Source organism: Rosa rugosa, chromosome 3 (genome assembly GCF_958449725.1).
Source record: "Rosa rugosa chromosome 3, drRosRugo1.1, whole genome shotgun sequence".
Classification (NCBI taxonomy): Eukaryota; Viridiplantae; Streptophyta; class Magnoliopsida; order Rosales; family Rosaceae; genus Rosa; species Rosa rugosa.
This window is the reverse complement of record NC_084822.1, coordinates 55,455,784-55,483,157: the sequence shown is the minus strand read 5'-3', so window position 1 is coordinate 55,483,157 and position 27,374 is coordinate 55,455,784. Positions and strand designations below refer to the sequence as shown.

The window sequence follows — 27,374 nt, the reverse complement described above, 5'->3', positions numbered from 1 at the left end:
CCGTATTGTGCTCACTATCCAATCCACAGTCACTACACCACAATAGCCCAAGGTTCAGATAATTGGGCCGCATCGTGTTCAGTAGCCCAGTTTTCAGCCCATACACAATAGCCCATTGTTTGGTCAAGGTTCGCATATCCCTCGAGAAAATTCCATCTTTTTTGTACACTTCACCTTCTGTATAAATCGCGGAATTTCCTCCCGCCATGGAAAGCCTTCCTTCCCACTTCACTCTTTTCTTTTCTCCCAAACAATCAAATTTTCTTTAAAATATTTTTCCAATTTTCATTTTTCCAATTCCTAATTCAACACAATAATGATGCTCCGTCTCTGCCACAGAACCCGTCGCTACTGCTATTACCTCTTCCCTCACCACCACCGTCACCCCCGTCCCCTTTCCTCCTCCGCCTCCAGAAACCCCATCGAACCCCCCAACAATCTCAAAAATGCCAACCAAGTCCCTCCGCCACCGCCAATCCTCCACCGCCGCTCCAGCCCTATCTTCCCTATCCCCACCGCCTCCCTCTCCCGCAACACCGTCCTCGGCCTCACCGCCGCCATCGCCTCAGTCGCAATCGCCTCCTACGCCGTCGTCGCCGTTACCGATTCCGACGACAAGTCGTTCAATCCTCTCTACGACGGAGTCCAAGGCCTGGCGCGCCAATCCGCCGAGTCGTGCCGGAGGATTGTCCACCACGCCAAACAGACCGGCGTCACCGCCTCCGTCCTCTGGCACTCGCTCCGGTCCGTGTTGTCCTCCGCCAACCACGAGGTCCGTTCCGGCTTCCAGCTTAGGGTTGCGGCGCTTCTCGCCGATATTTCCGCGGCCAATGCCAGCCGCAGGGCCGCCATTGTGGGCGCCGGAGGCGGCGCCGTCGTCGATTGGCTGCTCGAGTCGGTGGCGGTCCCCAGGGATGGGTCCCGGACTCAGGCGGAGTCCGCCAGAGCGCTTGCGTTCTTGATCGCCGACCCTAATGTCTCCGCAGCCGTGCTCGGCAGGCCCAACGCTGTTCCTAATCTCTTGAGGTTTATCTATTCGTGCCAGCCTAAGCAATCCAACAAGGTGAGCCTTTCGATTATCTCTTGAATTTGGTTTGAGCTGTGAACAATGCGTTTGGTCAATCAATTTTACTGAATCTGTAAAAGTTTAAGTATTGAAATTAGGGAATGTGAACCGAAGCTAAGTGTTGATAATCCATTTGCACTTTTGTGGTTGAGTTTATCTATGAATTTGATCATTAGCATTTTCCTTTCTAACCTAAGTTTGGAAATAACCGAGACAAAAACGTGAAAAGAGATAATTTGGATAAAAGATATGTGCTTTGAGGAAAAGCCCAAGTTATTGTATAGCCATATGATCTAATATTGTAAATTGAATGGATGGACTGATGGAGAATATAGTAGGTATGTTGATTGTGCTTCGTTTATAGGTTGGGAATTGTTATGTGGATGACTGACTTTGGTTACTTTTAGTAGTTACTGATATCATGAATCAGATTTTTTTTTTTTTTTTTTTAATAAAAAAAAAATACTTCATACTTGAATTTTCCAATGCTTTTAATACTGTGGTAACCATAATTGCATTCCTCTGGAAGCAGCACTCGAGACGTAGTTTGCTCGATGTTTCTGATTCTTTGAGAGGCAGGAGCATGCTTGTAGCTGCCATAATGGATATTGTCACGTCCAACTGTGATAGTTCAGAAAAGATGTCTTTTAAGCCTTCTTTGCCAGGTGATGCTGAAACGCGGGATATAGCAGCTGGCCTTCAAGTTATTGAAGAAGGTGGCATGCGTTTGGATGATTCAAATGAACATGAAGGTGACGAAGATGGTGACAGTGGAATCAAGGGTATTGGTATAAAAGTTCTTGGGGGTACATCAGTTTTAGGACTATCAAGAACGAGTGGACTTATGGAGTTGCGGAATTCTGATAGTAGTGGTGTAGAATCAGTGAGGGTTACTAACCAAAATCTTCTCCTGCAAAGTAAGCATGACAGTTCTTTAGCACAAACCAACTTGTCTTCAGCTGTCGTTCCTGGGCTCTGGGATGATTTGACTTGTCAACATGTTGCTGTTCCATTTGCTGCATGGGCATTGGCAAACTGGGCAATGGCATCAGATGAGAATCGATCACGCATACAGGAATTGGATGCTGATGGAAATGCTGTCATGACTGCTTTAATGGCACCTGAGAGATCAGTAAAATGGCACGGTAGTTTGGTGGCTCGCTTGCTTTTAGAGGATGATAAGTTACCCCTGAATGGTTCTGTTTCTGATTGGAGTTCCAGTCTTCTTTCTACTGCTTCACAAGCAACTAAAAATAAAGACATTCCTTTGGCTAAGGTGGCTTTGTCAGCATTCTTGGTTTCTGTTGAGAAATGCCCTGAAGCACGGAAGAGAGTGATGGAAAAGGGTCTTCATTTGATAAGAGACACTGCTAAGCGGACAACGAAACATAAGCATGTGCAGGAAGCATTGGCAAAGGCATTAGAATTGCTATGCACTGGAGACTTGCATTTATCTCTTCAAGAGGGTCAAAAGTGGTCTGGTGTATTACTTCCATGGGTTTTTGGGCAATCTTCCTCTGATACCATGCGTGTTTCAGCGATAAAAATCCTTTCTCGCATTCTTGATGACTATGGACCCTATTCTGTACCAATTTCTCAGGGATGGTTAGCTATTCTGCTAACTGAAATTCTGGGTTCCAGCAAGGCATCATCAGTTAAAGGAAATACTCAGCCTAAATCTGATAAAGTTAAGGTCGGGATTCTTTTTTCCCTTCCCTTTATTCTGTTCTGACTTTAAACATGCTATGTCTAATCTTTTTGTAGGCTCCACCTCTCATATACTGCTTATCTGTGTTTAAAATTATAATTGTTGACCTTAATTTCTTTACCAGTATTCATAAAGCCAAATACTTTTTGCAGACTCAAATTGATCAGTCAAACATTCTTTCTGCTGGACAAACTGCTAATCAGTTGGCGGCAGCTGTTGTTAATCTAGCAGTGAAGCAACTAGGAACAACCCCTGATTCTGTTGATACATCTCCACTGGCAGATCTTCTTTCCATGGAACCTTTTTCCGCCCCATTAAAAACTCTGAAGAAAGATAGTGTGCCTAAGGTTGATGTGGCTGATTCTGCAATGGCAACCTTGAAGGGAATCAAAGCACTGACTGAAGTTTGTTCTGCGGATTCTTTATGTCAGGAAAAAATAGTTGATTTTGGGGTCTTATGTTTGCTCAGACGGTTTTTGTTGCGTGATGATTATGAGAAACTTTCTGCAATAGAAGCCTATGATGCTTCTAAAACGCTTGAGGCACAGGATCGAACCTCAAATATTCCTAAAGAATCATCTACTGCAGATAGTAATGATCCATCTAGTGTTAGAGTTCCGCCTACAGCACACATGCGCCGGCATGCAGCTAGGCTGTTAACTATCCTCTCGCTACTTCCAAAAGTCCAGAAAGTAATTATAAAAGATGAAGCTTGGTGTAAATGGCTTGAGGATTGTGCTAATGGTAAGATCTCAGGTTGCAGTGATCTTAAGATACAAAGTTATGCTCGAGCAACACTATTAAATATATTTTGTAATCGCCCAATTGATGGAGATTCTGCAAACGGTGACACTCCTGATGCTGGTACTGCAAACATTAACAAAAATTCTCCACGATATGGTGACAATATATTTTTAATCAATCCTGAATTATCCCATTGGAAATGTCCTGAAAAAGTTTATCAAGACGCAGCTCACCAGGATTCATCTTCTTTAGATGGGGCCAATCCTATTGACAGTGAGGATAAATCTGTGACCAGACTTTCAGATGATGTTAACTCTTCTAGTTCTGGGGATGCATCTCACAGTGGTACAGGCAAAGGGGAGCCTCCTCATCTGGATATAATTTTCGTGCATGGCCTCCGTGGGGGGCCTTATAAGACTTGGCGTATAGCCGAGGACAAGTCATCCACTAAGTCTGGCTTAGTAGAGAAGATTGATCAGGAAGCTGGGAAGATGGGAACCTTTTGGCCAGGTGAATGGCTTTCAGCTGATTTCCCCCAAGCTCGTATGTTTACCCTTAGATACAAGGTTTGTTTTGGTGATTAGTTGCATAGAATATGTTGTTTCTTGGAATTTCTCTCCAACCATATCATCCTATCCCTTGATACACACACTATATCCGTTTGAAGATTGGTGTTTTTTTAAAAAAAAAAAATTATTTCTTGTATGGGTTGCTCCTCACATTGGCATCTAACTCTTAGTTTAAATGCTATGCAGTCAAGTTTAACACAATGGTCTGGCGCTAGCCTGCCCCTTCAGGTCAGTGCTTTTGGTTACAATGAAGGATTTCCATAAGATGTTAAGGGGAATCTATTGATTGCCATTGATTTGGAATCTAGTGACTTGAGGAGTTTAGGTTTGCTGCACTTATGGATGTGTAGTATGAGTTGATTTTTGCCAATCATATACAATAGTGCTGCACTTATGAGTTTAGGTTTGCTGCACTTAACAATAGTGCTCAATTGGTCAGAGGTGTTTAATTACAAGTAGTCTTTGAGCTTCTAATTTGGTCTAGATGTTATTACTTTTAGTAATTGTTGCTTTTGTTGTTGGAGTATCCAGGAAGTTAGCTCAATGCTGTTAGAGAAGATTGTTGCTGCAGGTATTGGGGATCGACCTGTTGTTTTTGTGACTCATAGGTACGTACAGTGTTTCTTGTGTGGGCACCAAGTCATCAACTATTGTTGCTTTCAGGTTGTCATTTTTGATTTTCTTATGCATTATGTCTTTTTTTTTTGTGGTTCAGTATTACAAGTGATTGATGTTGAATGTGTTTAGATCATGGTAGTCTTTTCCACAATCTGTTGCATCTTCACTCACTCAGTTTTGGGTCTTTGCCAAATTTTCTGGTACCAAAGACAATAAAAAAAAAAAAAAAAAAAAAGGGCAAGTAGGTGGGTGAACATTTTACTTCTACTCACTTCTTGGCAGACACCAATGACGAAAAAGGCAGAGCCGAGAATAAATTTCTGAGAAGTATCTTCCGTATGCCCCCCATGCTTGGTCTGGGCTCTCAGATAAGCATATAGGCAGTTCACCACTCTGGAGGTTCTCAATTCTAATGTTATGTTTGAGTTATTTTTCCAATCACCATTACATTTAATGGGTAGGTTCATTTAATTTGTGGTAGTTATTAGCAAGATTACAGGTACTTCAAATCACCTCCTATTTTTTGTGCCACATGCAATCTCTTTCTCTCCCTAGTTCATTTCTGTCCCACAGCATATTTTTATTGTTAAAAGTTTTTGTGGATTGATTTATTTTATAGATAGTTCTCAAGTTTTAGTTGATACTTTTCTACTTTGATGCAATATATCCTGTCCGCTATTTTGCAGCATGGGGGGTCTGGTCGTCAAGCAGATACTATCTAAAGCAAAATCAGAGAATATCAATAGTCTTGTGAACAACACCGTTGGAATTGTATGTCATAGTAATTGAATATTTTACTTACAATGCAGTTCTTCTTTGACCCTTATTATCATTTCTATTAACTCTGGTGTCTTAATGTGATATCAGGTTTTCTATAGCTGCCCACATTTTGGAAGCAAACTTGCAGACATGCCTTGGAAGATGGGATTTGTGTTGCGCCCAGCGCCAACTGTTAGTAGATGATCTTTATAATGTTTTTATGCCTACACTACCAAATTTTTGAGGTTAATATAATTTCTTCTTCATGTTTCTTAGATAGGGGAGCTAACAAGTGGGTCTCCAAGATTAGTACAGCTTAATGACTATATTCGTCACCTTCACAAGAAGGGGTTGCTTCAAGTCCTCAGTTTTTGTGAGGTAGTCAAAGTAGTGTGTATATGCTTTGTATCTATGGGGGTCTTTATGAGCTTAATAATTTGTGCTGACTTTTTTCGCAGACAAAGGTGACTCCAATTGTTGAAGGTTATGGAGGATGGGCCTTCCGAATGGAGATTGTACCAATTGAATCAGCATATCCTGGATTTGGTGAACTCGTTGTAAGTGGGATGATTTTAAACCATTTTGAAAAAAAGTGATTTCATCACTCATTTATAATGAACTGAAGTACGTTATATCGATATGAATAGGCAGTAGTGTAGAGTATAGACCAAGTTACTTCCAACAACATATGTTCCCTATCCCATATTGCCGTTTCAAGTTTTGAATGGACCTATTCAGGTTTCAAACACTAGTACCTTTATCTTCAAACTTGTGGCTCATAAGTACTTATGTTTGGAACAGGTATTAGAGTCAACAGATCATATAAATTCGTGCAAACCGCTCAGCCGCACCGATCCCTCATACACAGAGATATTAGAGTTCTTACGGAAGCTGAAAACCAGCTCCAAAAAACAGACAGCAGCGTAAAGTAACTATGCCTCCGGAATTTTGTTCATGTATTCCCATTTCAGGGACCCGGATTGGCTGGTGGTGGTTTTGATCAAATTGAGATGAAAGTGCGCATTGGCACACAAGAGTGGATTGCATCTGCTGGTCCTGTATATCGGAAACTAAACCAGTCTAATGAATTTACAGACTTGTATGTACGCAGCGGTAATCATCCAACAGAAGCGCGGTAAATTCTTTTGTACATCCTCCAACCTCGAGCTTGTAATCTTCAACCCCATTATTCTTTAAACTCATTAACCTTGTTGTATTAGTAGTGTAACACTGTTAATCGGAAGATGTTGTATGTAGAACTCACTCGTGAAACTCCCTAATAGGGAGAATCATTTATGAACTCTATGTAGCATGTACAACAGAAAAAGGAATTACAATTTTTATTAGGGACTTTTTCGAGTCATTCTGTTTTGCACTCCCAAGGTTGAAACATCTTTCCCATGTAAATAATTAGTCGCGAGGAAAACTCATTAAAAATGGATATTTAATTTTCTTAACAAAAGCTTTTGTTGATGAAATTTTATTGATATTAATAGATATAACAAATGCGTTGGTGTTTCTAAATGTACCCAGCAAAGTTTTTAGTACAGTTAGCAAATTTATTTGTTTAAAAATATATCTAACTAAACCACCAAATTTCCCAAACTAACCTTATCTTTTAACCAAAAACTGACTTTAAACTGTTTTTGGGTGACCTTTTTTTTTTTTTTTTTTTTTTAAATTTAAAAAAAAATGTACAACTTTTACCGACGACATTTATTTTTCTTTCTTTTGTTAAGACTTAAGACAAGGGGCGCTTGTGGCGTTTCTGAACTGAGACGATAGAACACTGGCTGCTAAATTACCTTTCGTCCCTCCGAACTCTCTGAAGTCTGAACCGAAAACAATGCAATACGCAACGACGTCGTTAATGGACAAAGCGGTGTCCCCATCAATTCTTTACACCCTTTCACCCAAGCCCTCCCCCTCAATTTCAACCAGAAAGCTCCCCTCCCTGTTTCTCTGCTGCTCCGATTCGAGCACCACCGCCGCCTCCACCTCTTGGTCTCCGCCTCCGATTCCGGCCACCACGGGCACGGCGCCGCCGGTCGTGAGGCGGAGGACGAGGTACAGGAAGCAGTACCCGGGAGAGAGCAAAGGCATCACCGAAGAGATGAGGTTCGTCGCCATGAGGCTCCGTAACAGAAACGGCAAGAAACTCGACCCCCGATCTGACGGTGATGATAGTCAGAGTGAAAGTGACGATAATGCCCCTGACGACAGTGATGCTTCGGAATCTGACGGCGAGAAGGAGACTTGGCAGCCTAGCGTGGAGGGGTTTCTCAAGTACTTGGTGGACAGTAAGCTGGTGTTTGACACCGTGGAGCGCATTGTTGATGATTCAAACGACGTCGCTTGTCAGTTCCTTTCTTTCTCTGTTTTCTGCTTGTTTGAATTTCATGGAGCTAACTTTGGTAATTGATTGTGTGTGTTCCATTGCAGACGCGTATTTCAGGAATACCGGATTGGAAAGATCGGAAGCGCTTTCGAAAGATTTGCAATGGTTTGGTGAACAGGGCAATGTGATTCCGGAGCCCAGCAATCCAGGAGTTTCTTATGCCAAGTATCTTAAACAACTTGCAGAAACTTGTGCGCCATTGTTCCTCTGCCACTTTTATAATATATATTTTTCACATGTATCTGGTGGGCAGGTCATAGCAAGACAGGTACTTTCTGAGTTTTAGATCTCTTCTCATTTTATTTAAAGCCTTCAACTTTATGTTAACCAGATAGTTTTTTCTTAGGGATATGTGAAAAACATGTAATCGTAGCAAGATAGGTGGGTACTTTACTGTTGCCAATTTGCTTCAAGCCTTCAACTTTCTGTTGATTTTTCCTGACTACTTTTTGAGGCCATATGTGGAAAGAGCTTTAGGTTTTTATATTCAAGTGTCTGATTGATGATTTTACTTGGAAATGGGAACTTGTTGGTTTTAGGTATCTGAGAGGCTACTTGAAGGAAGGGAGTTGGAGTTTTACACATGGGAAGGTGATGTGCCAGAGTTAATGAGAGGGGTTCGTGAGAAGCTCAACAAGCTTGGAGAGGTTAATAATGCCTTTGATGCTATCTTGTAGTCACTTTGCATGAGTTAATTTTAACAGGGTTACTAAATCTACTCTACCATTGTGATTGCAGCACTGGAGTCGAGATGACAAGAACAAATGCTTAAGAGAAACAACCAAGTCATTCCGATCTCTGGGGCAGATAATTCGCCTGATCATCTTAGAAACCAAGTGATATCAAATTAACAGCTCAGAAGCTCACTCATGGGTAAGCCTGGATTTCATTTTGTCAACTCCAATTTTGAACATTAGTTGCTGTATGTCAATAACGTTTGTTTTCTATTCTGTTTACCAGGCAGCATGGTTCTACTGTGGACTCATATTCATACAAAGATGGTTCGTCACCAGACTGAAGTAGGATGCATCTCCGGAAAGAACATCATCTTCTCCTGGAAATTTTCCTTAGGACTCGAAAGACTGCACTCAGCAGTCAGCACAACAAGTACATTCTATTTCTGAGCCTCATCTTGCCAGCAGGATCTTGGCTTTTCTCCCTGTTTCAGGCTTGAAGGCCTTCTAGTCTCTTAAGCCTTTTGGATGATTTATCAGTTGGCTTGATTTCAAAGTGCTCTCATTTAGGGCTTGGTGGGTTCATTAGGTTAGGTAATGATAGAGCCATGTGTTCACTGTAGTAGGTCATCCACAAGCTATAGCTGCTGGCCTGAAGTACTTCAGAGTTAAACCTAAATAAGTTCATCTTCAAAGCTGTGCAGAGTGAAACTTGTCGGCAGTGTATCAATTTTCAACGAAGGAATCCCTGTACTTGGGCCTTTCGCCCCTCTTTAACAATTAGTTAATTACGCCGTTGATTATCATATTTTACCTGCATTGATTATTCTCCTGCATTCAAATTCTATCACAGCTTGGATTCAAAACTTCAAGAACCAGTAACATGCTTTCCAAATTAACAATGGCTCTTTTCACAGCTTGGATGCAAACACACAACAACGTCAATCACCCGTCCTCTGTGTTTACGAAGATCGATGCTTGGACTTATAAATTATGATCACCGTTGACCTAATTGAGAGTGAAAGAAAGAAACGCACTTTGAGAAATGTAATATAAAGTGTATGCCAATAAAATATTGAGCTGAAACTAAAATTTGAAGCTAAAAGAGAGGAGCGTGCTGGTCGTAAATGATGTCGTTCTTCACGAGGAAGAGCTTAAAACCAGTATATAACGTACACTACCACATCTCACTTTTCTGTAACTCAAGGAGAGAGACAAGAAGACGAAGATTGGATGCCAATTTATCTTTCTTCTCATCATCTCAAGATGGATGAAGAACTGTGTTTCTTCAACCAGGTCTGCTATGGAGTTCTTTGTGAACCCTAACCCTCCTCTCTTTTTTGTTCTCAGTGACTTTCACTACTTTTATCAACCAAACAAGTTGTCGTGTCTTTCAAAGATAGCTTATTGTTAATTGGTAATAGATATTGACCTTGGTTAATTGGTAAATACATGTCTAACAGTATGCTTGCAGACTATTCCAGCTGATCTTTTCAAGCTATGACCTTTTCTTTAGCCGTAGTTTTCTCATTATAGACAAACAGAATAAGACACGCTAAAATCCCATTTAAGAGGTTTTTTCCTTCTTTCTATTTCTCTACTTCAATGGAGGATCTTAGATGGAAACCACAGTATGCTTCTCTCTCTGTGATAGTGTCAATTTCTTGGACTAACTTTCTCACTCACGCAACACACACATAGTTGTGTTCTTCACTTACCATGCATTCTACTGCTTCTTGTACCTATCATTAATTCTTCATTCTAACTCTTGAACTGTATTACAGGATACACTTGTCATTAAGGCTCCTAAGAAAACTCCACTAATATTGAGGATGGTGGTATTACTTTTTACAATGGCTTGTGGTGTTTATATTTGCTTAGTCTGCTTGAAGCAAATAAACCCTAACAAAACGATGATCAAGTTCTTAAACATCAAGGTGATTGACTACGACAACGAATCATGCCCTGATCCTCATCTTGAGCAATGGGAAATCCCCTATGTGCATTACCCAAAACCTCGCACATTTGAGAGGTACCTTGCCAGTCATTGATGCATTTATTTGGTTGATTGATATCCATCGACTCAATACTTACAAGTGCCAAAATTAGTGGTCTGATTTATGCATCATTTACAGGAATGAATGCGCCTGCAATCCGGTACGCTACTTTGCAATATTGTCAATGCAGAGATCAGGGAGTGGATGGTTTGAGACATTGTTGAATAATCACACTAATGTAAGTTCTAACGGAGAAATCTTTTCGATCCCGGATAGGAGACGTAATGGTTCTTCAATTTTGAAGAACATGGATAAAGTATACAATCTCGATTGGTTTAGTAGTGCTTCCAGAAATGAGTGTTCTGCAGCTGTTGGATTCAAATGGATGCTTAATCAGGTTAGCTAAACTATTAAATGATTAACACATAGGTACCGATGCTAGTCGGATATTTGTAGCAATAGATTTGCTATCATATTGTTCTTAAAGCTGAATGGTACTTATTATACCATATGGTGCAGGGTTTGATGGAGAACCATGAAGAGATAGTGAAGTACTTCAAGAAAAGAGGCGTGTCTGCAATATTCCTCTTCCGAAGGAACTTACTCCGCAGAATGATTTCTGTACATGCAAATTCTTATGATAAAGAAGCTAAGCAACTCAATGGCACTCACAAGTCCCATGTGCATTTTCCATTGGAAGCTCAAATACTTGCAAAGTACAAACCCAAGCTTAATGCCACATTACTAATCCCAGAGCTGAAGCAAGACGAGGAGACAGCTGCGAAAGCTACACAGTATTTCAAGACCACTCGGCACATTGTTCTTTACTACGAGGACGTGATCAATAACCGCACTGTAATTACTATACAGTTGATCATAATCACTTACACATAATGCTACCCTTTTGGAAATGTCATTGATTATGGAGCTTTGTTTTGCAGAAACTCAATGAAGTTCAAAAGTTCCTTGGGTTGCCTTATCGAGAGCTCAAGAGCCGTCAAGTTAAGATACATACAACACCGTTGTCGAACCAAATCGAGAACTGGGAAGATGTTCAGAAGACACTCAAAGGAACATCATACGAAAGCTTCCTCGCAGACTATCAAGTTTCTTCTTTAGCACTACTTTGACAGTGTGAGGATGTATATAACCTGACCACTATCGGTTCATAATCAACTTATTATTTGGTTAGAAGGTTAGAATTAGATTTTGGCAAAATCACTGTCTGAGCTTTTCAAGTTCATCTATTGTTTTGAATCAATTGTATCAATCCCCTGCTTTTAGCCAGTTCACCTGCTTTCTGTAAATTTAGTAGAAGAAAAGAAATTTTGTACATTCAACATTTTTGAGGACTCTATTGCATACTTGCTCCTTGGGAAAGAATTTGAACTTCGTATCTTCTATGGACCAGAGATAAGTCTGACAGACGGAAAGTCATACACCAACTGTGCTAGGCCTCAACTATAGTAAACTCTACTTACAATTCTGTGTTCAGCATGATAGCTGGTGAGCTGGACTAATGGGAAATCAAGATGTATAATATTACCAATAAAAAATACTACTCATTTTTCTTCTTTCTGTTCTTTCATGGCTACCTAAAGGAACGTAACTACATTAATGTTACATAAAGAGCAAGCCTGGATCAGCGAATTACTGAACCATCACTTCCTGCTACGTCAGTTTTATCTGTTTGTCGAATTACAAAGTGATCAACTATCTTAACATTATGTAGTGGGTCTTGCTGAGCAGCTTTTGCACTCCATTTACTAGGAAACTTTCTCCGATGGCTCATCTGTTGCGGTTGTTTTGGCTCCGCATCCCAATCAGGGTCCAGCTTCCATTCTTTTGGAACCTGCATGTTTTAATTATAAGCAACTCTCAAAAGTCCCAAATAGGTCATTGGAAAGTAAACCAGCCTTTCTTACCTTATCGACTGCAAGAGTATACACTTCAAGATCCCCATCAGTATTAATGTGAAATCGAGTGAATGATTTGTAATTAGCAATTCGCAAGGAGGAGAACGCTTCATCAAAGTGTATGTGCAACCAATTAATGCAAACATATAGGTAGCTGCCAAACACCAAAGAAACCACTGGAGTAGAGAAGACCCAAAAATAAAGGAAGACAGAAGCATAATATATACAAGCACCCAGTCTAGAGAGTGATTCCATCCCATTCTTGCATATATTGTTCCGGGTGACTGCCATAACCTGATAATATGTCTTGATGATGAGAATCTAACAAATAAGGGGAAAAGTAAGTATACAGAAGAGATTTCCATACCTCTGGAACATCAAATGCAGACATGAAATACTTGATGCATGCTGGATAAAGACCAAAGGTCCATTGTTCTATACGAGCACGAAGGCCAGTTGGATCTGGAAAGTGCTCACTCTCCGCTGACCGGTACCACTCATATAATGTGTGATAGCCTGAAAATTAAAACTTTCATCATCAGACAACATACTGTTTGCTACCATTAGCATTTTGGTCAAAACCTATCATTTGAAAAAGTAAGAAATTACTATAAGATGTCAGGTGATTATGAAGATAATAACCATTGTACATATATGTTCTCGACCTGCAAAGAGTACATTTCAATCTGCTTACACACCATCATATGTATCTTTATGTCATATGAATATATTGACTGACTCAACCAAATACTAAAGTCACTTCACTTATCTGACAGTTAACATAATCACACAAACTAATAAAATGGTTCAGAACAAAAACCCATGACATAAAAAATGGCTACCTGAAGTTCCTAGTAGTTGATGCTGGACGCACATCTCAACACCCAGTTCCAACAGCAACATAAGAATTAGAGCTGCAGCCAGGTGCGCAGACACATGAAGAACTCCAATCATAACCCGTTTCTTACGAGACACTTTGGAGGGGACAAATGTGACTGCCACAATCAGCAACACCACAGCACCTGCTAACGATACATAAGACTGCTCCAGCATGTACACAAAAGCATTCCACACTGTTCCAAAGAAAGACCTCAAGTGACCAGGAAATGAGTCCTCTCGCAAGATATGATTGAGCTTACACTACAAAAGGGAAAGGAAAATTAGAAAATGTCACTGGCCAGTAAGGAAGTAATATTCAGATCTGTGTAAGCAGAGATGAAATGATTTGGCATTTGGAAAGCTCTAAGAAGCAAAAGAACTCAAATTTAAAAGATTGATGAGGTACATATTATTTCAATTCCAGAAAGAGACCAAGAAAGATATCATAAATTCATAATTGTTCAAATCCAATGGTGAAAAAGCAAAGTCAGGGGGGATTATCATTGAATATCACAAAAAACAGAGACGCAATTAAAGACTCACCTGTGGGAACATAGAAAAGACCAATAGAAAGTATATAATGCCACCAATAAAATCAAATTGCCAGTTCTTCTTCCGAAACTTTAAAATATTTCCTAAAGCAATCTGCATACAAGTGAAAATAACTCATTAGCCCCAAGATTTGAAAGGATATACATACAAAACTTGAACTTGGTAGTGGCAGTTGGACGAACACTATAATTACAACTTACCCTACTTGAATCTTCAAATGAAGGATAAGCAGCCTTGGTCTCGTACGATGCTCCATAAAATTTCTTAAAATTACTGAACACATGTGTGGGATGTAGAAAAGCCCCACCACAACCGTTTACAAGTAAATGTTGCACTTGAACTGGGTCCTCTGACCTAACAAATGAATGACGCATATAATGATGCAAATCTCCAGCCACTCGTAGCTTACACCTTCCTTTCAAATGATCGCATATCAGATGTGCAACATTCTTTCCAGATACATCATTCCAGTACCAGTCAAGAAGCCAGTTTGGCTCATGTGTCATAATGATTACAGAATCATCTTCTCCTACCTACAATAAACATGAAGAAATGAGAATTTACCATCAGATTTGAGCAAAGAAGTAAAAGCCCCACAGGCATCCCTGGTCAGCATATATTGCATCACATATGACGGTTCACATGCATCAAGCACAGCACTAGCATTCATCACCTAATGCTGAATGTGAAATTGGGGATTCTCTCTAGTTCACTATTGGAAAAATGGAGCACCTAGAAAAAATTAAAAGGCCTGTATAAATGGTGGCCCAAATTATTAATCTCCAACAAGTTTAAGAAAAGCAGAGGACCAAAGAAACAACTCAAAAAGTAGCAAGTAAACAATGGGTAAAAGTTTAAAGGAAAGTTAGAAAACTATAAAAATAAAAAAAAAATAAAAAAAAAGAACAAAACAAGAAATACCTTGTTCTTTACTAGTTCTGAAAAGAATTTGAATTGGTACACATCAATATCGCCGTGGAGTGCCAGATCAAGACCAAACACCCACCATCTTTTAGGGAGTTTCAGAGCAAAATAACTCTTCTTTTGAGGCATAAACCACCCACCCAACCAGCTCTTATGACATATATACCTCATAAATGTATTAAGTCCATCAAACCAATCTGTAATGCCAAAAAGAAAAGAAATTGTTACAGCCCCATATTAACAATCTAGTTTGTAGGTTGATCTCTCTTTTTGTTGTGTTGGTGGTGGGACAAGATAGAAAAAGAAGCACAGACTGAGATATAAGGCCTACCATGGTTTCCAGGAATGACAAAACACTGGGGCCCATCATATTGCTTTAGTTCAGACACGCCACAAGGTAGCTCAGGTTTATCTACAGCTATATGCTCTTGATTAGACCATGAAGGGGGCTGGAGAGCATACTCGAAAGGACAAAAGAGACGCCTTTCATAGGTGAAGGCTGAAGGATTAGGATACCTAGACCAGAAGCATGACGTATCAGACTATATTAATATGTATTCAACTAGATAAAAATATCATTGTCAGATATGTTTACATATGCCTAAATGAATAAACAGCAGAAATCATGAGGTTGAGGTCTCTTGGTAAACAGAGGTCCAAAAGAAACATCAAAGGAAAAAGAAATTTGGAAAAAATTTTAACTGTGTAAACTCACTCAAAATTTTTAATCAAAAATTCAATTTACCTAAAATCATTTTGAAAAGCTAATCTATCTAGATTTATCCAATATCACAACTGCAACACAGATTAAAAAGAAATTGTTTTACCTTTTAATTACCAGAAAACAGATATCTATATAATAATTGATCCCCGATGCCCTAATAAGAATATTTAACTTACGCAAGATCTCCTCCAATAAGTAGTAGGTCTCCACGTGGTAGGTTAAGTACAGAATCGTCTTTGCTGACATTGATGGAAGGCTGAGCGAGGAGCCGAGCCACAGAATAAGATGAGTTTCCACCATCGCCAGTATCAGCCATGAAGTCAAACCATAGATCATCCTTCTCAACAAAATCATCATATAGAAGATCCCCTTGTGAAGCTCCGTCACTGATCTTGCTCATTGCTGCCTAATGATTGGAAAGGGACAAATAAAAATGCAGAAGGAAAAAAAAAAAAGAAAAAAAAAAGAGCCATTAGCATTAAAAGAGGTGGAGGAGATGCCAAAAAGTTAAGAAAATAATGTGTATTACACCCTTTTCAATTACTACACCATCTTACAAAGTGATCAATTTTTGAAAAGACAACATATGAAAGATGATTAAAAAAATACATTTTCTTCCTTCATAATTGTTAAAGTATAAAACATCTATTTTATAGAATACTATCCACCTTATCATTTTTATCTTTGTGAATTACAAATAAGGGAAGACATCTCATAAAATTCAATAATACTACATAATGAAATAAATTTACAAATAAATAAATTTCTAAATGGTATGAACTATCTTACCTGCATCATACGCATGTCAAACCGGCCAACAAAGACAGTTACTGATACCAGGAGGTCAAAAACAGTCTTGAACAAATCAGCTGATGTTCTGCAACGTATAGCCATCAGCAAAGGGAATGCAACTATATGAAGATATCTCTGTTCAACTCTCCTTAAGAAGGGCACAGAAATAAAGGGGAGATGATAGAGAGAGAGAGAGAGATACCCTGAATACCAAGGAACCATATCCAAAAAATCAGGCTTCATTTGCTTGTTCTTCGACTTCTCATGTTCTTCTACAGACAAAGGATGAGTAAGAGCCCACCTGGTTATTTGAGGAACAAGAAGCACAAGGCAACTATTATAAAAGTAAAGAAGTGTAAGGACATAAATCAAATATCTAATCCAATTGTAAGCATTATGGGATCAGCACCTAGCTACCATATTCCAGCTGAAAGTTTTACACAATAATTACACATGCAAGGTAACTGTCAAACTATACAGGCCCCTTAGTTATAACAACAAAAAGCCAATACCAGCTGTCCAAGTAGAGTGATAGACAGTGAAACACAGATTAGTTTGTCATGGTTGACCAAAAAAAAAAAGAAAAAAAGAAGAAGATTAGTTTGACATTCTATACCCCTCCAAGAAAAATAGCACACCATGTATGGAGTAGTTATGAAAATAACAGAACTTTTTTCAAATTACTCCATTCTTTCGTTTTTATCTTTTTAATTTGGTTTACAATGAAGTCACATGATAATATAAGCAATTAGAAACTTTAAACTATAATGTCATTTGTTTAAACCATGATAATATGTCATTTGTTTGGAGGTCACAAGCTCATCATGTCTAAGGTTTTCCACTTCAATCTTCACAATCACATGTTCGGTTAACAAGAGAGATGGAATAAATTATACAGCAACCAAGAACACCAGGTCCTACCAGCAATTTGAATCCAACTATAGCCATGAAGGTAACATTTACAGAACAGACCATGGAAATCCAAACTTTAAACAAAGAAAGTTAAGTCGGAAGAGATATCATTCTCTACAAGAGACAACAATCAATTATTTATGCATAATACATAAAACATGTTGCAATATATCACTTACCCTGTTGACCTCTCCACTACATAATTAGCAATATACAGGCCTATGAATGTGGCCCATAATGAGTATAATGGGGATATTCCATCCGATGAACCAGCACATGAACCATTGCATGCTAACTGAGAAATAGAAATAATAATAATAAATAAATATATGACAATAGAGTTATAACACTAATATTATAAATAGCACAAAAATACAAAGTGGTGGGAAAAATCATTTACTTGTTCTACCTGTACCTCACCATAGATGACCCACTTGGACAAAAGTGGATAATCACTTGCAGACCCTACCGGAGCAAACCAGTATGAGCAGACCTCATCTTTCAGCTCATTCATTCGAAGGAATTTAGAAAGCCACGTATTTCTCTCATCTTTCTTCCAGAAATTAAACCAAGACAAAGAATTTCTTCTATCCAGTTGTCTCTCTCTCAGGATAGCTCGGTTGCCACAATGACTGTAAAATATACAGCAGGCTACGCTAAGAACCTACATGAAGAAAAGAAAAGATGCATGAAAAGACAATCCAGACTTTATAGTTTGTTGCATGAACATTCCAAGTTTCTTCTCTGCTACATAGCAAGTAACTAAAAAAACTGGAAACATTAACAGCTAGAAAAATGATTTTAAGACTTACAGCACAGTTTTGGAGGATTGTTAAAATTGCTGGCCTCCTTCCAGCTACACGTGACACGAGACCGATGTACCAAAGGCCAATAAATACAATGTGGAAGAAAAGAAGAAACAGGACAGAAGTGACAAATACATTAAAACCCAAAGACAAACTCATCCGTATATCAACTCCCATTGATTTTAATTTTGGGAGATGATAGACAGCTGCCACAAAAATCCAGGTTATATACCTGCAAAATTATCCCCCAGAGTTAGAACTCCTATCGGCTCTGTATTTATCTCTATGAATTCACATACATTTACATGCATGAATAATTTCAGTGCAGATGAGACAGTGCAACGTACAGATACAACTGGCATAGGATTCATACAAATGTACTTACCACCGACTAAAATTTGAATAACTTGGTTTGATAGTCTTCCCTACGAATGGAGATGAAAAGAAATAGAAGAAACCCAGCAAACAGGCATACATAGACCACCACTTAATATTGTTGTCTAGCTTCTCTACAAGAGTATTGATGTTGTCGGAGGAGATAAAAAACAAGCAACCCACAACAACAGCAATTATGGCATGACGTGAATGCTCGTGGGGATAAGGATATGTATGGGTTAGAATTGTTCTAACCCTCTCCATTTTTAAAGTATCTAGAAAACCAGCAGACTGCTTATTAGATCCCATCAAATGAACACGCACTGCTTCAAGTGATTACAAATAAACCAACAATGTGTTTGCCGGAATCACGGCATAGACCAACTCCGATGTCCTGAGCAGAAAAGATTACATGGGAGAAGTGTCAACACAGGAGGAACACTAGTAAAAAGAGCAAAAGAAACTCATATAGGAAAGATGTAAAATAATAAATGTGGCCAAAACAAGGATCATCATTTTCTAGTCGACTTTCCGGGTCTTTGATGCACATCACAGTTGTACAGATAAAAGCTTCAGCATTGCAAGTAAACATCTTTATTTTACCATCATCATTAAAGTAAACAACTTTCAAATATAAACTACCATATTTTAATCCCCCGCGAGCTAGAAAAGGAAAAGGAAAAACAAAAAAAATCCGCTGAGCAAGACTCGGTCATCAATCACACCACCAAATTCCAATCCCAAAACAAACTAATGAATCAGACAGCAATAATCAAAACCACATTGCAGTTACAAAAACAAAAATCCCAACTTCAGTAAGAAAGGAGAAGTAAACCCAACTCATTAAACACACAAAAAAAAAAGCCGAAAACTAATCGAACTACTGAAAAAAGAAAAAAAAAGGAGAGCAACACACAGCAAAAGCCAACTGCAACTCAAGCACACACGCAAATTCAAATTCAGCGCCAAAAACAAGGACGACTAGGGTTGGATTTCATTAATTCAAACCAAACCAGAACAAGCGGAGCTAATAATAATTAAAACTGACCTGGTAGGTAGAACCCGAAATCGGAGACGAAATTGATCGGGGATGCGGAAATCGTAAGCGGTGCATGCGGAATAGAATAATAAGAGGTGCGAAGCGAATAGGGGTTGGAATCTAGGAATGTCTGCGACGAACTTAGAGCATTTAGGAAAGGGTATATTCCTTTTGTATTGCGCCAAACACAACACCAGCAACGTACAATGCGTCTTCGTCTTTCTTTTTTTTCTCTTCTCTCTCTTTATAAATTTCTTTTTTTTGGTTACAACTCTCTTTATAAATTTCAGAGAGAGTGCTTCTGCTTTTTTTTTTGTGTGAGAATTACGCAAACGAGATTTTGACCACATTTTGGGCTTTGCCTTGGTCGGTTTGAAAGAGAGCAATCTTCTTCCCCATATTTTCCTCGTGGCAGAGTCGGGTCTCTTTTACGCGGCAATTGACCGTTGGGTGTAGAACCTCAAATGGATTGGGCCGTTTTATGTGAGTGGGGATCTTTCTGCAAGCCCAGGCCCGTTTTAGTTATTGGGCCTTACTCAGACATCTAGCAATTTTTTTTTTTTTTTTTTTGAGTCGAAATGATTCGTTCATCGATAGACCGACGGCACAGTAGTTGGAAAATGGCAACAAAAAATTAATGAATTTTTAAAATTATGATTTCTACCTAAAACTGTGGATAGTATGCAATTTTTTGTCTAGATTGTATGTTCTTATTTTTCTACAAATTTTTTTTTCACTCTTAAATAATGATTTTCAAACACTTTTCTAACTTACGAAATTTTTCAAAGTCTTATTACAATAAAATTTATTAAAAATATATATCGTTTGAGGTTTCAGTGTTCCGTCAATCGGAACACGTTCTAAACATCACGCTCTATGAATGGTCAGCATGACATGGCATGCCATTCCGTTCTATGGATGGTCCCATGACACCTCCAGCGTCTCAAACCATGCAAAACTTATATTTAAATTCTCATGTTTTATAATCTCATTATTATTGGTAATTTGATAAAGCATGTATACAGGCTTTTCAGACTAATAAATTGAAGTCGTTGATCAATACTTTTAAATGTTATCATCTTTCAAGTCCAGTAGCTTATTTGAAACCCCAATAGCTAGGGTAAGCTATTATGACCCTTATTTCACTAGAGTCTCTTTCTCTCGCCTTTCAAAACTTGTTTTTGTATACATATAGCTACTAAAGATTTATTTTTTCTCTCGCCTGTTGTATAAACTTACAATAAAAATTGTATATCAAATTCCGATGAACTCCAAGTTATGCGCCTGCTAGTGGACTTCAACATGTTTAGAATTTTGACGCTTTCTCATCGCGGAGACTCCGGCCATATTCCGGTACCGACACTAAAAACCACAGTTGCAGGTCCAATCTCTCGATTTGACATCTCTCACAAATTTGCGCCGTCAAAGCAAGCGGAATCACTTACCACGTACAGCTCTACCATCCATGTTATACGTGCAGGTCCTCGTCTACCTTTCATATCAAAAGAATATTCCTACCCGATCATTTCGACCACGACTCACACACACTGACACACACATTGTTTTCAGAGACTCAGATTTGACATCTCGATCATATAAATATCACGTACAGTACTTACAAAGCGACTCACCATCTTCTACGGTCCGAGCTGCACTGACCTCGCCAAACCAACTTCTTCCCTGACTCTGGGAGCCAATTAACCACCGCCACTCCCTTCATTTTCACCAAGAAGAAAAGCGACCACGTACAGTTTTAACTAATTTGAATTAACATTAATCAATCAATTACTTTATTGATTTCCTACCAGCAATCCTGCATAGCTGCCTAGCTGGGGCTATAAGGGGCTGCCATGGATGTATTTGTGTTTGTGGGGTTTCAAGCCCTGTGGTCCTTTCTTTTCCTTGAATGAGTTAAATTTGAAAACCTCAGTGCGCATGCACTTGGTCAAATATTTGTATCACTTGCAGTAGTCTGTCCGGCACTTCTAGTAATGCCTCAATATCCTTAATTAATTTAGTTTTGATTTCCCGCACGCTTAACCAAATCTCAGTTTCTTAAACTTAATTGATTCTTCTTCATTGGTCACCATTAATTTTTTGGATCCAATGTAAACGATGATTCGGAATCACTGTATATATGTATTTTAATGTACTAGTGGCTTCTCACGTTAATTTCCTTTAAGTTGTTTCCCACCCTCAGCAAATTAAACTTCGACCCCATTAATTAAAATGTCTACTTGTTACAATATATGTTGCATTTGTTTGTTTTGTCGAAGGATCATATCTATGGAATCCCAGATCATTGTTTCTTAATTAACTATCGACCAACTTAGTCGAGTCATGGTGATCTCATAGTTAATCTGGGGGCGGAGGACTTGAAGTTAAGAGAAATTATCCGTGGCCGGGCTCAAGTAAATGCTCAACTAGAAAATGGCATTACGTACCTAGAGTTTGTATCGAACTCGAATACTCGATCATTGAAAATTCGAAAGGAGCTTAGCCCCTCATGTGCGATCCTAGATTCCTATCATGATGATAACCTCCAACGTACAGGCGTCTATAATTGAATTCTTTGAATTCACCCTCTTAATGTCCTCTCGTTTTCACACATTTAATCTGTTACATTTAGACCTAGACCAGTTAACACATGCATTTTTAGTTCTCCAAAGCACTAATTAATAAGTTGAAATCTCAAACATCAAGGAATTTATTAATATTTTTCTTTAACAAAGTATATAAAATAGAGTAATTAGGAAAGGCGGGGGAGGGGGGGAGGGCGGCCGGGGTGGGTAACTTTATAATTTTCTAATTCAATCAATCACGTTGTATAACATAATACAAAGATTACCTTTGTAAAAAATCAATCAAATTGAAGACCTTTTAATTATTCATTTCTATGAAATATATGGACGGTTCATCATAATAGTAGTAAGTGTTGTTAGAATCATTCATTTGTTTGATTCAATTAGATAATTAAACGATTTCTGATTCGATTGATTTTTCACAGAGATGATTTTTAAAGGCTAATTTAATATATGGACCGTTGGATTATAAATTTATTAAGTAAAAATATATTAATCGACAATTGGAGTGAATATGCTCGTTTACCCTAGGAGTGAAACTAAGAATTGTCCGACCTGATATAACAAATTATGATATGCAAGTTTAAGTCTTAGATATAGTTTTCATTTTGATCTAATGTTACAAGATATGAAAACAAAGTATGCATTTATTATTCCAACATATTTGAATAAGCACTTACCGCAAATCACACAATTACAAGGTTTAAATTAGGGAAGTGAAATTCACACTCCCCATTTTACAATCCACACTCCATGTATCATTTTTGAGAGTTTCTATTGAGACCTCCAAATTTACTCACTTGACCTCTCATACTCTCTACACCTCATTTTTCCTTTTAAATAAAAGAGTTTGCTCACCATACCTCTTTTTAAATTCCTAAAGCAACCTTAGTTATATTATTCACACACAGAACAATAAATTACTCATTATACCTATAATTCACTCATTAGACCTCCATCCCTCGAATTTTTTTTTCAGGCAGACCCAAAAACTTTACCAAAAAAAATTCTAAATTTTTGTTCATGAATTAAAAAATCATAAATCTCTCATTTAATTGAACCAGAAACACATGATTTGACAAAAAAGTTTTCGATTCAGGCTTCACATATATGTAATGGAGCAACATATATAATAGTAAAGCTTTGAAATTGCATGAATGGTAGCTAGCATATATATATATGCATTTTATTTTTCATTAATTTATACCATGATCTGTCTAAGATTCTAATTCTTCACTGCAATTCTTATTCCGGGAGTTTTCATAAATTATCTCTTGCTTACTACTTGGATAATAATTCATTCTGAATAAAGTAAAAGTCATCGATCAACAAAACCTCTGGAACGGGGAAAAAAAACTCCCATCCTCCACCAAACCTTAAACAAAGAAAACATTTAGTTGCTTATTATTTATTGTCTATAATTGTCATTTTATAAAAGGATATATATATATATGTAATTCAATAATTCAAAAGAGATGGAGTCGACTTTTGCTCTGCTAAGGTTTTCTCCCTAGCCGACAGACTGATCGAGTTTGGCGTAGCGATGGCGGCGGAGGGTGCGGCGGTGTCTCTTGCCTTATCGAAGGAGGCCGTAGTGAACCTGGTGGGAGGCGGGGATGTGATCTCCAATCCGTTTTTTTACTTGTGTGGGCGTCTGCTAACCAAGAAACCGATGGTTATCCCATCGTTCTCGACGACGATGACCAGAGTGTGGCGGCTGAAAGAGAGGGTTCTGATCCGTGAAGAGGAGGGAAGAATCTTCGTGTTCCAATTTAAGGAGCAGGAGGTGAAGCACCGTGTTCTTCACGGTGGCCCATGGTATTACAGCAACTCAATATTATTGCTGGCTGATTATGATGGTGTTGGGGCTCTGGCTGAGGCTCCTCTGCATTTTATGGAGGTGTGGGTGGTGGTGACGGGACTGAGAGTGGCTATGCGCAATGTGCAGGCTCTCACCCGGATTGGCAACTTGCTGGGTACTTTTGTGAAGGCTAATCATGTGGTGGTGCAACGTAAGGAAACTACCCAAAGGATCTGGTTGGTCCATGACGTGCGCCAACGAGTATGGGCTTGGCGGACGATATGTGTCTCACCAGAGGTTTCAGTGGACCTGGAATTCCGCTATGAAAAGTGCCGGGGAATATGTAAGGGTTGTGGTTTCTTCACTCACGGTGGAGGGGCATGCGACCGAATGTTGGTGAAGGAGGCGGCGGTGTCGTCAAAAGTTCTGCAGATGGAGGCGGTGTTGCCATCCATGGTTATGGTGGAAATCTCGCCGTCGTCTCTTGCTCTCGTGGAGGCGTTGCCGTCCGGCCCGGTGGATTTGGTGCCATCGTTGGGCTCTGAGGCCATGCATGTGACGGCTCTAAGGCAGGAAGCGGCGGGGATGGAGCTGAACTCGCAAGTGGCTGTCCCGAGTTTTCCGGCGGTAAATCCTAATTTCAAATTAGGGTTGACCGCTGGGTCTGGGTTGACCAATTTGAGTGTTTTTGGGCTGGGTAATGGATCAGTTGGACTTGAAGGCTCTGGGCCTTTTGCTGATGGTCCCCTTGGACACTCATCTAGGGTTTTGGGTGTGAGACGGCTTCGTGAGGAGGAGTGGCTTGCGGATGGGAAGCCCCTGAAGTTTTCTGAAGGCTTAGTTGAGGTCCCAGTCACTGATGGGAAACTTCCAAAGAAGAAGGGCTGACCACGCGGTCGTCGGAACAAGCCCAAGTCTACACCCATCTCAGGGGTGGATGTTGGGGGGTCGTCTTCGGAGGAGCTGAATGCCCTTCCTCAAGAGGGCTAGGGTTGTAGACCTACATTGACCCGACGAAGCTTTGGCTATGATGTTTGCAGAGACGTACACCATTGGGTCTTCAGGCGTTAATGCTTCATTATAGTTGCTTTGTTTCGGGTTGTGTAGGTTTGCATTTTTATCTTTCTTTTGTCTTTCTCTTGTTTCGGGTTTTTGTTTTTGCATTTCATTTCCTAGTCCTATATCTGTCTCTTGAATGCTTCATTCTTGGATGGTGTAGGATTGGGGAGTTTTATTTTTCCTTGCAGTTCCTTTAGGTTTTTAGTCTTTGGTTAGGAGATTTTGGCTGCTTTGTGCAGTCTGTATTGTGCTTGAACTTGTATTATGAGTGGTTTCGTGAAACCCTCTCGCTTGACGCAGTGACGTCGTAATATATCTGGAACCTGATTCCATTTCCCTCAAAAAAAAAAAAAAAAAAAAAAGAGATGGAGGTCAAGTGAGAAAATTTAGAGGTCCCAATAGAAAAACTCATCATTTTTCAGTACTTAACATCATATAGTTTACAACCCATATTACAAAATGACAAAATTTAAGATACTAAAAAAGGAAACACGGAGTGTGGATTGTGGATTGTAAAATGCGGAGTGAAAATTTCACTCCCCTAAATTAACCACTCATACATCTTTTTGGTGAATGAATTTCACACATACTATTTTAGTGCTACTACTTGCAGATTGATTCCTAGTTGCCCACTCAACTTTGTTAACCTACCAGAAAAAGCATCCGAGAGGCAGATACTATACTATTTAAGGTCAACTCTGTTGGGTTCGTACCAGAAACGTCTCATCAGGGTGCGACTAGTGGCTTGATCATCGATGTTTTGACACCATCAGTTCAACCATTAACATTTTGATTCGTTCATATATACAGCTAGCTGGCTTAGCTAGAGTTGCATGCATGGCACATGCAAGTACTATTGCAGGAGCAGATTCTCCAAAAACTCTAAGGAGAATCTTGGAGGGTGTAATCATTCCCCATTTACATTTACACTTTGACTTTGCTCATACAGTATATGAAGAATTTCGCTTCACCATACCATGCCAAGTCTCATCTAAACTCTATAAATACTCTTCATCACATTCAGTTGGAGGCACAGCACCACCTCTCGCTCCTCTCACTCTCTCTCTCTCTCTCTCTCTCTGTCTTATTAATTTGCCTTCTCTAGCTTCTCATCAGCTTTCTAATACGCTGAATTTCTCTCATGGCAGCCATTGTCAATAAGCTTCTGTTTTCCGGTGTTTTTCTTTTTTTCATAGTTCTCTCTTATGGAGTCATTTCAACTGAAGAAAGGCTGTTGAAAACAACAGATGGAAACAATAGTCTGAATTACCATCTGCTGCGGCGGTACCTGTTAGAAGCTGCAGCAGATTCTGTACCAGTACTGCCACCCGCAATAGGTGATGACAGTACTAGTAGTAGTACTCCTAGTATAGTCGGCAATGTTGCAAAAGTCGATGATTACAGACCCACAGAACCAGGTCACAGTCCTGGTGCTGGTCATGGTCATGGTCATTCTGTTGAACCAGCAACAGTAGAGCTAAACCAGTAAACCTAATCCACTATACTAGTCTTATATGGTTCCAAGTTCATGATTACTGTACGTGAACTGTAATCATATGAGAGCATGAACCTATGACTATAGTTGAATAAGTTGGGTGTTAAATTTGTATGAGCTTGTCTCCGTACGTGGAGTATATATGATGATCTTAATTAGTTATCCGAGCAGGCGCTATGTAATATATATTGTTTCCTTTCCTCTGTGTATTTGGTTGTCGTCCAATTGTATGAAATTTCTCACTTAATAAAGTTGGATTATCTTTCATACGTACACATAGAATCACTTTTTGGGCTTTTATTTATTTATTTATTACTAACAGTATCACATTGTATGAATTAATATTTGGTTTAACGTGTATGATGATTTTGATCACAAACCTATATATTTCATTGTTTTGCGGTCAAGCTCATCATTTGTGTAAATTTTCACAAGGAGTAGGAGTAGGTACTCATCATTGTTTAACGTCTTCCTTTTAATCAATTGTGTAAATTTTCACAAGGAGTAGGAGTAGGTACTCCTTTGGAAATTCATGCAAAAGCTATTGCAACTGTCTTTTAAGGGTGTATGAAGATTTTGATCACAAACCTTTTAAGGCCGGGGTGTCATCACCATAATTCGATACAGTGTGATATTATTTTCTTTGGGGAGTAAAAAGACAATTCTTAGGTTCACCCCTTGGGTGAATAAACATATTCGCCCTCACTTGTGATTAATGCATAATAACTTTATAATTTTCTAATCCAACAATTCATGTTATATAACGTAATACAAAGATTAGCTCTGTAAAAAATCAATCAAATTGAAAATCTTTTGGTTATTCATTTCTATGAAATACATGGACGGTTCATCATAATAGTAGTAAGTGTTGCTAGAACCATCCATTTATTTGATTCAATTAGATAATTAAACGATTTCTGATTCGAATGATTTTTTATAGAGATGATCTTTAAAGGCTAATTTAAGATATGGACTGTTGGATCAT

At 39.0% G+C, this 27,374-nt stretch overlaps 4 protein-coding genes across 10 annotated transcripts; 3 read left to right on the top strand and 1 right to left on the bottom strand.

The window, feature by feature from the left end:
* The first annotated feature begins 191 nt into the window (after positions 1-191).
* LOC133736423 (uncharacterized) lies at positions 192-6,827 on the top strand. Of its 4 annotated transcripts, XM_062163901.1 has the most exons (10): positions 195-1,063; positions 1,599-2,759; positions 2,927-4,084; positions 4,274-4,315; positions 4,619-4,695; positions 5,392-5,476; positions 5,573-5,656; positions 5,741-5,842; positions 5,923-6,021; positions 6,266-6,827. In XM_062163901.1, exons 1-10 carry the CDS (start codon positions 317-319, stop codon positions 6,389-6,391), a joined length of 3,681 nt encoding a protein of 1,226 aa, XP_062019885.1. In that variant the 5' UTR covers positions 195-316; the 3' UTR covers positions 6,392-6,827. The 4 variants fall into 4 exon arrangements, 1 of the variants encoding a protein (XP_062019885.1); XR_009859559.1 differs by lacking the exons at positions 5,573-5,656; positions 5,741-5,842; positions 5,923-6,021; positions 6,266-6,827 and adding an exon at positions 4,988-5,104 and having other exon boundaries at positions 192-1,063; positions 2,927-4,028; XR_009859557.1 differs by lacking the exons at positions 5,573-5,656; positions 5,741-5,842; positions 5,923-6,021; positions 6,266-6,827 and adding an exon at positions 4,988-5,104 and having other exon boundaries at positions 192-1,063.
* A 376-nt stretch (positions 6,828-7,203) lies between these two features.
* On the top strand, positions 7,204-9,344 carry LOC133736427 (probable inactive heme oxygenase 2, chloroplastic). The gene is made up of 5 exons (XM_062163907.1): positions 7,204-7,821; positions 7,907-8,130; positions 8,402-8,509; positions 8,601-8,735; positions 8,823-9,344. The coding sequence occupies exons 1-4, from the start codon at positions 7,311-7,313 to the stop codon at positions 8,700-8,702; spliced, it is 945 nt and encodes a 314-aa protein (XP_062019891.1). The 5' UTR covers positions 7,204-7,310; the 3' UTR covers positions 8,703-8,735; positions 8,823-9,344.
* A 131-nt stretch (positions 9,345-9,475) lies between these two features.
* On the top strand, positions 9,476-11,900 carry LOC133736425 (uncharacterized). Of its 2 annotated transcripts, none has more exons than XM_062163905.1 (5): positions 9,476-9,832; positions 10,321-10,568; positions 10,672-10,930; positions 11,053-11,388; positions 11,475-11,900. In XM_062163905.1, the coding sequence occupies exons 1-5, from the start codon at positions 9,770-9,772 to the stop codon at positions 11,661-11,663; spliced, it is 1,095 nt and encodes a 364-aa protein (XP_062019889.1). In that variant the 5' UTR covers positions 9,476-9,769; the 3' UTR covers positions 11,664-11,900. The 2 variants fall into 2 exon arrangements, with proteins under 2 accessions (XP_062019889.1, XP_062019890.1); XM_062163906.1 differs by lacking the exon at positions 9,476-9,832 and adding an exon at positions 10,136-10,167.
* Positions 11,901-12,050: 150 nt separating this feature from the next.
* Positions 12,051-19,718, bottom strand: LOC133736424 (uncharacterized). 3 transcript variants are annotated; one of them, XM_062163902.1, is made up of 16 exons: positions 19,462-19,718; positions 18,424-18,807; positions 18,045-18,270; positions 17,633-17,896; positions 17,412-17,527; positions 16,523-16,621; positions 16,318-16,405; positions 15,705-15,934; positions 15,136-15,320; positions 14,802-15,001; positions 14,081-14,413; positions 13,872-13,973; positions 13,292-13,589; positions 12,817-12,965; positions 12,459-12,743; positions 12,051-12,385 (listed from the first exon to the last, which is right to left on the bottom strand). In XM_062163902.1, the coding sequence occupies exons 2-16, from the start codon at positions 18,720-18,722 to the stop codon at positions 12,176-12,178; spliced, it is 3,084 nt and encodes a 1,027-aa protein (XP_062019886.1). In that variant the 5' UTR covers positions 18,723-18,807; positions 19,462-19,718; the 3' UTR covers positions 12,051-12,175. The 3 variants fall into 3 exon arrangements, with proteins under 3 accessions (XP_062019886.1, XP_062019887.1, XP_062019888.1); XM_062163903.1 differs by having other exon boundaries at positions 17,642-17,896; XM_062163904.1 differs by having other exon boundaries at positions 17,648-17,896.
* Positions 19,719-27,374: the final 7,656 nt, after the last annotated feature.